Here is a 12,613-nt window from a genome sequence, read left to right on the forward strand (position 1 = left end):
ACGTTCGTTGGCGACGCGGCGTCGGCAGCGAGTGAAAGAAAAGCGCGGCGGACAAAATGTTTTTTCCAAAAAGGAAATCGGCGGCCGCGAGATAAAAGAATTGGCCGAGGATATAAGGAGAGGACTGGAGAGCAAGGGGCAGAATCGTCCGAGAGCTCGTCGAGTACGCGTCGTGTCCCGTGCTGTATCACAATCGCAATATCACACATACATATATACATACCTATATCTCACAATATGTTCAAAGCCTTTTCGTATATCGTGCTATTTAAAAAAAACTTTTTTTTTAATTACAAATTAATACAACGATACCGACATAAGCTCTTCCTCTTTTTATTGTATAATTTACATCAGAACGTTTTTCGGTTTCGGTATACGGTCCAGTTCACTGTGCATCTAGTTTTTTAAATCGTCCGTATCGGAGCGTTTTCATCATATAATAGTACTTTTTCGCCGATTTTGAATTTCGTTTCCTTCTCCTTTTTATCATACTGCGTTTTGACCTTGGCCTTTTCTTCTTTTATGTTTTTGCGTGCTACACGGTTTGCGGCCCTTAACCTCTCCCTTAATTCTTGCACATAATCGTAATTATAGGTTTAGGCTGTTTTGTTAGGGCTGTCGGCAGTTCTGCCTGTCGACCGTATATTAATTCAAACGGTATGTACCCTGTCGCCGTGTGAAGCGTTGTATTGTACGTGTGCATCGCGTATGGGATCCATTCGTCCCAGTCGGTTTGGTCTCTGTTTATATAATGTCGCAAATATTCGGCTAGAGTTTGATGCGATCGTTCGAGAATTCCATTGCTCTTGGGGTGGTAGGCGGTAGTTTGAATTTTATTTATTTTTAGTAATTTACACGTATTTTTGAATATTTCACTCATAAAATTTGTGCCTTGATCCGTTAGTACGTATTCTGGCGTTCCGTATTCCAGGACAATTTTCGTGACAAATTCTTTGCTCACGGTATTTGCTTCCTGGTTCGGTATTGGTATCACCTTACTAAATTTTGCAAAATGATCCTGAAAGGTTAGTAGGTACCGATTTTCATTTTTTGTTAATGTTAGTGATCCTACAATATCGAGCGCACATTTCTCGAAGGATCGGCTAGGCGTATCTGTGACGACAAGAGGTGCCTTTATTCTTCAAGAAAGTTTATTTTTTTGGCATAGCTCGCATTTTTTGATGTACCGCTCTACATCGGCCGTTAATGTTTTAATCGTATTCATTTTATTATCCTTTTAATTCCTTGATGCCTTCCCATAGGTGCATCATGGTATTCATATAAGATTTGTTTCTTCTTTTCTTCTGTATATGCTGGTTCGCATTCGTTGTCCTCTTCTTTTTCATCTTTAGTAGATGTACGTGCGTGTTCGCCGTCTTCGTCTAGCGTGAGGACTTTATCAGCTGCTTCTGTAACGTGAGCTTCCCGGTTCACGTTGCGACTTAGCGCGTCGGCGTTCGCGTTCATTCGATCAGCTTTATGAATGATTTCATAATCGTACTCTTCCAATTTTAATCGCCATCGAATCAATCTTGACCCGGGGTCATTTACATTAAACAACCATATGAGAGGTTTATAATCGGTCACGATCTTGAACTTAGTTTCATGCATATGGTCGAAAATACTTTACAGCCCACACTATCGCTAGTAATTCTTTCTCGGTGGTACTGTAATTTTTCTCTGCGCGATTTAATATTCTGCTCGCGTAAGCAATGGGACGGTCGTTGTGTATTAGTCCCTGTGACAATATCGCTCCGATTGCATAATTGAAAGCGTCAGTGGTCACATTAAATTTTTTCGTAAAATCTGGATATTGAAGTACTGATCATTAATTTTTCTTTTAGTGTGTTAAATGTTATTTGTTGCATGACGGCCCACGCGAATTTTTCCATTTTCTTTGTTAATTTAGTTAACGGTTTTGCGATTCTGAAAAATTTGTTAATGAATTTTCCATAATATCCGGCATTCTTACATGAAATTTTCATATTTTGGACTTTACGCAATATCTCTTGTAGAAAAAAATCACATGTAGAAAAAAGTTTTCTTTTACAAATAAAACCCAAGCTTTCGATTGAGTCTAGTTAAAATTCAATCGGTTTAACCACTGATTGAAATCTGATAATCTCACGTATTCACAAATCGCGTAGACAGATGCGGTTTCGGGCTGCACGTTTACTTAGTGCAGTGTATGTCTTGATAGAAATAAGTATTTTTGACGTGAAAATAATTATTAAATACAATGATAAAGTAAAGCTTACAAATGTTAAATACCTGATTTTAATTCATTTATGTCAAATTTGCATACATACATATTTCTTAATAATTACCTTAATAAAACGTTACAAAAATTAAGAATATAAAAGTTAATTTTATCCAAACATATATATCTGTCATAAAAATTCATAAAAAAATAACTCAATATAAATAATTATTATATATATTTAAAATATAAATCTACAAATATATTTATTTGACATGTTTCAGTCCTACTTTATCAACATATTCAATAATTTTTTTACGTCTCAAAGCAAATGTAAATACAGTTATATTTTGATGTCATGTCTTGCCATATTGATTTGATATTTTGTGATGTAAACTGATATTAATTATGCGTATGTAATGTAACCAATAGTAGTTTTGAAGCAGAAATAATTTTTTAATAAAAATATTATTGGATATTTGTATGAAAATCATGAAGTGATTCGAAATACTCGATTCATGATACCACTTTTTACTATTTATTATAACACCATGCCTAAGCGCGCGAAACGTCAGCTCTATAATTCGTGAACTTTGATCGCTAATAATTTTCAAACAATTAGAGCCTCGACATTTTCGTATTAGAATTTTTGTCTTGGAATTCCAAAAAATTCACTTTTAAAAAAAACATTCAGTGATTTTAAAACACTTTGTATATAAGCCTGGGCTATTTCGCAGCTCTCAAAGGAGCCCGGAGATCATTTGGCACGAGTGGAGCAATGCATGTACGATCCTGATCGCAATTCTCTGAGGACGCGCATCGTATTCAACGACCTTTCGGTATCCGGAATAGTGTCTCTAATTCCACGAAGTCATCGTGCCCTGATTTCTGCTGAATCCTGCAGAATGATATTGCGACTGAGACGGGCAGGAATAGATTTTCTCACCAGTCCAATTGCTCGTGGACGCAGCCAGATGCGTATACGTACAGAATCCAGTTTCCTGGAACCCAGATTTGCATCGATTTATGCATACGGCTGCCATTCTACGCGTATTGACAAACAAATCAAACGGCATGATAAGCGGCTGCCGTATTATTTAACTAATCTCAAAAAGGTAACCTAATAAAATTATACTTTTTAAAAAAGATGCCATATACGTATATCAATCGAAAAAGTGTGTAAGATTTTTGGTAGTACCGGTATTTGCGTTATCCAATTGCACCGCTGAGATGTTGCTTAGTTGGATTTTGTACATCATTTGTGAGTACATGTTAGTGTAAAGTGTAATCCTACATACATATGTTTTTGAGTGTGTGCATTGATTTTTTGATTTCACGCTGAGAGTATTCTTAAGGCAAGGATGCGTCAGAAGATCTGACAAGAAATTCCTCACCGTGAAATCAACAGGTGCATCAATATGATGGAGAGACTAAGTGAGGTGATTAACCGAAAAAGTAACATCTCATTTAATAAAGTTGTCAAAAGCTCATTTAAAATACAACAAATAACTCACATAGACCTCTAATATTCAATATTAACTGATTCTGATATACTCCAAAGAACAAAAAGTATACAAATTCAATTTCACACAAATCACATTCAAAGATATACATACGCAGGCATTATATTTTATATTAACCTACACACTTATATACACATGATTCTAGTAAAATTCAATTACTAGAAAATTATTAGCAATCTCTTGTGGTGTACATCAAGTAACGCAATGCCAGTGATACTTGCCAAAAGTCTTGTAAAATGCAGGGATAACAATGAAACCCGATAACTCGATTTCTAGGCATGCTAGAACAATGTCCCTTGCGCCATTTTAAAGAAAAAGCTTCGCAGTTCAATTTAGTGACATATTTCATCGCATTTTTACTTTTTCTATGGAAGACTACAAAGTCATAAAATTTCCAAGATTTTTCCAACACTTGATATTAAGTTGTCACAAAAGTAATAGTTTAATGAAGCGAAAAATGCTTCCTTGTACTCCTCGAAATCGAGACTACACAATTTAAAACGCACAAAGAACATTGTCTTACGATTATCTAAAGCTAAGATATGTCTTCTTCAAAATCGACACAAGAAGGGTGTTGAAAGCAATAATTTTTTGCCAGAGAAGGAAACCTTGTGATTTAGTTTTTGTTTACAGTTTTTCGGGTGCTGAGTCCAAATATCATAATACACTGTATTTGAAATAATGTCAATGAGCTGTGTAATTAACCATAGCGAAATGCAAATAAGGAATAATGCATGTTATACGTTAAGCAAATATGCAGATATCAATATACAGGTAAATCTATTCACATACGTATACATGAATGTGTCCAATTACCTATTCAACTAAATATGAAGGATGCATCCTTCCTCCCTCTTCTTCATATAATCGAACTCCCAGAAATAACATGTAGCATAACCACAACGCTAATTTTTTAACACTCATGTTTTTATCGCAAAAAAATATAAACACTTTGGATACTCTTATTTACATATGTTCATAATCTTTTCTCGGTCTGTCACCGCGGAACTTGCGATATTTAGTTGAACAGATTGGGCACATTCATGTATACGTATGTGAACAGATTCACCTATATAATTATACAGAGAGAGAGAGAGAGATCGCTGACATTATCTCAAGTACAACATATTTCCCCAAAGTTTCAATAGTTTAGATTATTATATTTGAACTCAGTACCTTCAAAACTGTAAAAAAAAAACTAAATTCCAAAGTTTCCTTCGGTAAAATATCACTTTTTTTCGATATCCTTTTTTGCAATTTTTAAAGTGTTTTTTTAATTGTGTGGCGTAGTATTTATACACAATGAGCAACAAAATTAGCGCAATAAAGATTTATACTAAAATTTCCTTCAACTTCAAATAATCGTAACTTTGTTAAAACTTATCGTAGTGGAAAGCTTTTTTTTTTCATTTTAAAGCTTGAAGTCTCCACTTTAAAGAGCACTTGTCAGATTTGATTTTGTCCTTTTTTCTCTTTCGACATCTCTTCAAAAGTAAAAACATATTTTTTGTTTAAAAATTTTCATACTTTGATGCACTCCATGAGGTGCAATGAATTTTTCTCTTAAACATTATAAGAATTATCGTAAAATGTGAACTTTTTCCTACAAATTGATAAAATGGAAGTCTGTACGATTTTTTTGGCGGAGTTATGACGTATCAAAGTTACCTATGCATTTTAGTTTGTTTATGCCTGTTACCGCCAGCATTGGCATTACCCCAATGCGCACCACAAGAAGATTGCCAGATTTTGCGCATTTTGTGTGTGTGTGTGTGTGTGTGTGTGTGTGTGTGTGTGTGTGTGTGTGTGTGTGTGCGTTAAACAGAAGAAAATATTGCATTGAAATAGTAGAGATGGCATTACAGCGAATATAGCATGAAATTCGTCAAGATGTATTAGGTTCTGCATCTTCAAAAAGTCATTCAGAGACGAAGAGGTAAAACTTATGTATTTCTTCCGGGCAATATTTTCTCATTATGTTCGTCCAACACACCACACACATATACACGATGCGCAAAATCCACTACCTCTTCGTAATGCGCATCGAGATATGCCATATATGTAATCGTTGAGTGTTGCCAGATAAGGTAGGAATGGACAGTTTCGGGTATTACTTCAGGAAATATTGAGCTCGTGGTGTAAGATCCCAAAGGATATATTTAGATCGTACAAAAATCGGGTATTACAAAATAAAACGCCGTGCAAAACAAGATGAAAAAAGCATGCACTCGTGCGTGATCGACTCGACTCGATTTCGACTGTAAACTAACTAGAGGGAAGGGAGAGAGCAATCACGCGCGCGAACGCATGCGCTGTTTCCAACCAAAAAAATTGCGTGAAGCGCGGGAGCACATAAACAAAATACGGTTTTTATCCAACACTCCCACCGCTTAAGTGCTTCACACATTTACCTGTTAATTTAAGCATTGCACACAGATCTTTGAAACGTTCTCTAGGAACGGCTTTCGTATGAATATCCGCTCGTTGTAAATTACTTGGAACGTAGCACAACTTTAGTTCGTTTTCTTCTACTTTCTCGCGTAGAAAATGATAGCGGATATCGATGTGCTTTCTTTTGTGATACACAGAATTCTTTACTAATTGAATCGCAGATTGATTGTCTACATAGATGACTGTAGCTTCCTTGCATCGACATCCGATATCATTTATTAGCTTCCTAAGCCATACAGCTTCTTTTGCCATCGCTGCGGCCGCTACATACTCCACGTTGGTTGTACTTAAAGTCACAGATTTTTGCCGTTGCGACGTCCAACTTGGATAACTTATCGGACCGTTTGCAAGCATAAACACAACCGGTTGTCGAACGCCGTGTCTCTATATCGCCCGCAAAATCCGCGTCCAAATATCCTACTAACAGGAAATTTTTATCGCTTTTGTACATTATTCCAAGTTCCGCATTCCTATCGAGTATTTGAAAACGCGTTTCACTGCGTTCCAGTGATTTTGGTTATATTTGTTTAAAAATCGACTGAGTACGTTCACTGCGAAAGCTGTGTTTGGTCTCGATACCATAGCCAGAAACATCAACGAACCCATGGCCTCTCTGTACGGAAAGATTGAAGTATTCGATCCATTTTCTTCCACTGGACCAATCGCGTGTGGATCCGCAGGTATGGATACCGACTTTGCTTCGCTTAAACCGAATCGTTGTATTATTTGCGCGATATACGCCTTTTGATGAATCTGTATTGATTTTTCGATCTAATCGCGCTCTATCTGTAAACCGACGGACGTTGACGCATCGCCCAGAATTATCTCAAAAGATTTACTTAACTCGTCAATAATTAAATTGAGAATCACATGAGATTCACATGCAATCAAACCGTCGTCTACGAATAGTGCTAGAAATACACGTACATTGTTCATCTCACCGACATAAATACATTTTTCGGATTCGCATGGTACAAGATTGAATTTTTGCAAAAAGTCTGTGATTTTTGCGTTTCAACATCGCGCGGCTTGTTTGATTCCGTAAAGTGATTTGTTCAAACGACACATCACGGCACTCGAGTCGCCGTCGACTTTTAGCCCGTCCGGTAATTTTAAGTAGAGTTCTTCTTTTATTTCGCCATGCAAGAACGCCGTCTTCACGTCGAATTGAATCAACTCGAGATTCAATTGTGCAGTTGTCGCCAGGAATACCCGCAAGGAATATCGTAGCGCACCATTGGAGCAAAAGTCTCGGTGTAATCGAGACCCTCCTTTTGCTGAAAGCCGCGCGCCACCAATCGTGCCTTGTATTGCTTGATGTGTCCATTTTCGTCTTTTAGAATCTTGAATACCCATTTGGTATCTAAGAGGTTTTTATTTCGGTCCACGGATATGATTGACCATGTATCGTTCCGATCATGTGCCTTTAGTTCCTCACGTATTGCACGTTTCCATTGCTCGGATTTAGATCCATTTATCGCTTGTCTGAAAGTTAACGGGGTATACTCGGTTGCATTTACTTCATATCAGGTGGTTTTATACTTGCCCGATCTCTCAGCGTGCTCCGTTTATCACTCGCCGGTTCTCGTTTCCTCTCCTCATTTTCGCCAGACTCATCGTCGTCTCGTTCTGGGTCGAACTTTATGTTATGGCTTGTGTTGGCTATTCCCTTGATTTCGGGTAGTCTTACCAACTCGTCGCTGCAGTTTGTCGATGGATCCTCTTTTTCAGCTTGCTCGTTGAAGGTAACGTGCTTAGACACTGTCACTGATCGCTTTTCAGGGTCGAACAGTCTATAATTTACAGAGTCGTTTTCGTAGCCAATCAATAACATTCGTTTTGCCTTTGCATCTAGTTTTCTTCGCATCTGGTGCGAAATATGCATATACGAACACTCTGATATGTGACAAATCCGGCTTCTTCCTATGCTAGATTTCAAACGGTGTATGCTTCGGATTCTTGCTTGAAGGAGTGCGATTGAGGACGTAAATCGCCGTATTTAACGCCTCGGCCCAAAGTGCTTTGGATAAATTCTTGTGTCCGATCATTGTTCTTGCACTTTCCATGATTGTGCGGTTTTCTCGCTCTGCCTTGCCATCTGCTCCGGGGTGTATGGAGCCGTGTTTTCCATACAAATTCCACGCAATTTGAAATAACGCCGCATATCTTCATTAGAATATTCGCGCCCGTTATCGGCATGTACCACTTGTATCTTGCGTCCGAATCTATTCTCTAACATTTTGTCAAATTCTTTGACCTTTGCATAGACATCACTTTTGTCTCGCAGAAAAAATACATGTCTGTATCCTGATGATTCGTCCACAAATGTCAAAATGAATTTTGCACCTCCTATTGAAGGTTCAGGCAGCGGTTTACATACATCTGAATGTACGAATTCGCCGGGGCGATATCTTGACTTATCGCTTGTGTTTTTAAACGGCAATTTGTGCGATTTTCCGAGTTGATAGGTGTCACAAAAAAAATCCTTCACGTCTGCGAGCATTACTCCATTTACCGCGCCGCATTTTACCATTTTGCATAGCGTCTTTTGATTTACGCGGCCAAGACGTTCGTGCCACCGCTTGAGACTTATTGAAATGTTTGCTTCCGGAATCGCGCGCGGTTCACTTGCGCGGCAAAACATTCCGTAAACGTCGTTACCTTGTTTCACATCGTGTGCGTACGCCAGACCGTCTTTTATTAACGCGACACGATTGTTCTTGAATGATACTTTGTATCCGCCGGATGTGAGAATCCCAAGCTGAGAGCAGGTTTTTCTTTAATTTAGGTACGAAAAACACATTTCAAATCGTCGCGTTTTTCCACGTTCCTCTCATGAGTTTCTTGATATGCACGTTTCCGATTCCGCGCACGTCACATTTGGCATAGTCACCGAGCTTTACTTTTTCTCCATTTATCGATCGGTAATCGGATAGCCATTCTCTGTGGAAAGTAACATGGCAGGACGCTCCGCTGTCGGTCAACCAGACATTTTCTGTACCTCGTAATATCTGTTGCTCATCTTCCGTGGAAGATATCGAATTCGAGTTGTCTGTCAGTATGAAGGCACAATTTTCAGAAGATGATGTTCGCGACCCCTTTTCTTCATTGTCGTATTTCTTCTTCCTGCAATTTCGAGCGCAGTGGCCCTTTTTACCGCAGTAGTAGCAGTCGTCATCTTTTTTTTTGATCGCCATTTTTCTTTTTGCTTTGACTTGGCGGTTTTGAACTATTTTTCCTTTCTGATGTTTTCCTTTTATTCATCGTCATTGCGGCGAGAACACTTGTAGCATCGTCCTTCGCAAAATATTGGCTCTCTTCTTTGATAAGTCTCTCCATCAAGTTGTCGAGCGTTTGCCTTTCTTCACCCATGCTGTCCCATGCGGTCCTGAAGACATTATATTTTGACGGAAGACTTCCCAGAATCTTCGCCATTATTGAAACGTCGTCGATATTTTGGCCGATGTCCCTCAGTTGTTGCGCGAGATTTTGCACTTTTGTAAAGTGTTCCACAACGGAATCCTCGGGAGCCATGCAATACTCGTGGTATCTTTGATTTAAAATGAGCTTATTTGATGCTGATTTTTGTTCGTGAATTTTTGAGTTTCACCCACATCTCGTTAGCTGTTTCACAGGTTATGAGTGATTTGAGCTGCTTCGCCTCCATTGACGAAGAGATCACGAACATGGCTTTTGCATTTTCACGTTCTATTTTTTTATTTGGGCCTCTTCCGTGGGTTTCTTTAACGTACCGTTAACGACATCCAACAGGCCTATAACTTAGCCTTCGCTGTAAACAGCCTTGTGATTTGAAACTTCCACGTGGTGAAATTGCTGCCATCAAATTTTGGCATGTGCCGAGTCGTCAATTCATCTGACATTTTTGCTTAGTTGCGTTCCTTGACCGAACTTCTTTTATGAAAACCGTGTAAACCGAATAATGCGTGTCTTTTTCTACCGTCACGTATTGATCCAAGTCACTCTGCGAACAAAACTGCCCAACGGCACGGGGCCCATAACGTGTTGAGTGTTGCCAGATAAGGTAGGAATGGACAGTTTCGGGTATTACTTGAGGAAATATTGAGCTCGTGGTGTAAGATCCCAAAGGATATATTTAGATCGTACAAAAATCGGGTATTACAAAATAACACGCCGTGCAAAACAAGATGAAAAAAGCATGCACTCGTGCGCAACAGACTCGACTCGATTTTGACTGTGAACTAACTAGAGGGAAGGGAGAGAGCAATCACGCGCGCGGACGCATGTTTCCAACCAAAACAACTGCGTGAAGCGCGCGAACACATAAACAAAATACGGTTTTTATCCAACAATAATACTTCTATATTGCTAGCGGACTCCGACCTTGGGCGAAAACATTACGGTGCAGACGTATACTCATGTCTCTCTCCCGTTGGTTACATTTAGTATTGTGCGCATGCGTTGGCTCTCTGAGAGAGAGAGAGAAAAAGAGAGAGAGAGAGAGAGAGAGAGAGAGAGAGAGAGAGAGAGAGAGAGAGAGAGAGAGCCAACACAGAACCAACGTTTGAGAGAGAGCCAACGCATGCGCATAACGCTAAATGTAACCAACGGGAGAGAGACATGAATATACGTCTGCACTGCGATGTTTTCGCGACACTTACAGCTTTCAAAGGACGCTAGCAATATAGAAGTATTACATATATGAGATATGCTAATGCTGACGACAGCCATAAAAAGCATAGGTAACTTTGATATATCATCACTCCGCCAAAAAAATTGGATTTTTTTTTACAATTTATACTAAAAAGTTCAAATTTTACGACAATTCTTATAAAGTTTACAAAAAAAATTCATTGCATCTCGTGAAGCGCGTATAAGTATGAAAATTTTTGAAAACAAAACACGTTCTTACTTTTAAAGAGATGACAAAAAGGGAAAAAGATATTTAAGATCTGACAAATGCTCTTTAAAGTAGAAACTTCAAGCTTTAAAATGAAAACTTTCTAATACGATAAGTTTTTGCGAAGTTATGATTGTCTGAAGTTGAGTGAAATTGTGAATTTTATTGCGCTAATTTTGTTGCTCAATGTCTGTCGGTCTGTGTGTGTGTGTGTGTGTGTGTGTGTGTGTGTGTGTGTGTGTGTGTGTGTGTGTGTGTGTGTGTGTGTGTGTGTGTGTGTGTGTGTGTGTGTGTGTGTGTGTGTGTGTGTGTGTGTGTGTGTGTGTGTGTGTGTGTGTGTGTGTGTGTGTAGTTGGGAATGAGATACACTCACACGAAGAATACAGGGTGTATCTAAATATATATAGTATGTTATAAGTGTACCTAAACTGGCGCGAGGTTTTTCAATAACAAATTCTTTGTAACATTTTGAGAAGAAAATTTTAATACGAAATTGTTGAGGCTATAATAATTTTTAAACATGAAGAGTTTAAAGATCACGAATTAAAATTTTATTTGAATTCGATATTGTACATAATCAATTTTAACGTTTTCTTTGCGTATTTCATAATATTTTTCCAGAAAGTTAATTGTCATTACATTTATTTGGTTCGGCGCTTTTTAATAAAAGGTCGTTAACTCAGAAGCTGATTGAAATGGGCATTAACTCGGAAGCCGGTTAGAAAGCCATTAACTGGGAAGCCGCTTGAAAAGGTGTTATCTTGCGCGGTCAAATTTTTCGCTTCAGTTTAAATTTTGACAGCATTACCGAAATAATTTTGGTGCTCTACCCATATGTGCATATCCATTTTTTATTTCAGTATGTTTATGTTTCAAATCAAACTCCAAAATTTTTTAGGCTGTGCTACGAAATTAAAACAAAGCAAAAAATTTTAGTAGGCGAATTAACGACTTTTTCAACAGACTTCCCAGTTGACGCCTTTTTCAATTGGCTTCTGAGTTAACGCTTTTTTATTCGTCGGAAGCGACGATATGATAAACTTCTATGGCAGTCGATAAAAACGTTTTTATGATTGATAATGAATTAATCGATAAAATAACATCTATACCAATTACTTATTCAATCCTGTTATATATTAATTAAACTGCATCAAAATTTTTTTCTTAAAAATCATAAATGAATTCAGAAAGAAAAGGAAAAAATTACTGTAAAGATAGAAAAAAATAATATAAAATAAATCAAAACAGGCATACTGCTTTAAAATTCGTGAAGATTAAAGAAATATTTTAATTATTTCATACATATTTTATGACTAAACACTCAATACATGTTTGTGCACTCGATGTAGGAGACTCGATGTTGCATTTTAAATCATTTGCGACGTTACAGCTGCGAATGCTTCAACAATTTTATCTTCTAATTCCATTCTAGTTACAATTTCTTTTTATAAATGTATTCTTTTACATGGTTCCATAAAAAGAAATCTAAAAGTGTTAAGTTAGATGAGCGTGTCTCACCAATTTATGAGATTGCATCCAACCTATATTGTTAAAAAAATT

General features: G+C 37.7%; 1 protein-coding gene across 1 annotated transcript in view; it reads left to right on the forward strand.

Annotated features, from left to right (window-relative positions):
* Positions 1-12,613, forward strand: part of LOC105830089 — a 105,575-nt gene that overhangs the window by 37,032 nt on the left and 55,930 nt on the right. Inside the window, exon 3 of the mRNA XM_036287049.1 lies at positions 2,938-3,315. Within this exon, the coding sequence (XP_036142942.1) occupies positions 2,938-3,315 (378 nt within the window). The remainder of the gene's footprint in view (positions 1-2,937; positions 3,316-12,613) is intronic.

The sequence above is a fragment of the Monomorium pharaonis genome, chromosome 5 (assembly GCF_013373865.1).
Source record: "Monomorium pharaonis isolate MP-MQ-018 chromosome 5, ASM1337386v2, whole genome shotgun sequence".
Lineage (NCBI taxonomy): Eukaryota > Metazoa > Arthropoda > Insecta > Hymenoptera > Formicidae > Monomorium > Monomorium pharaonis.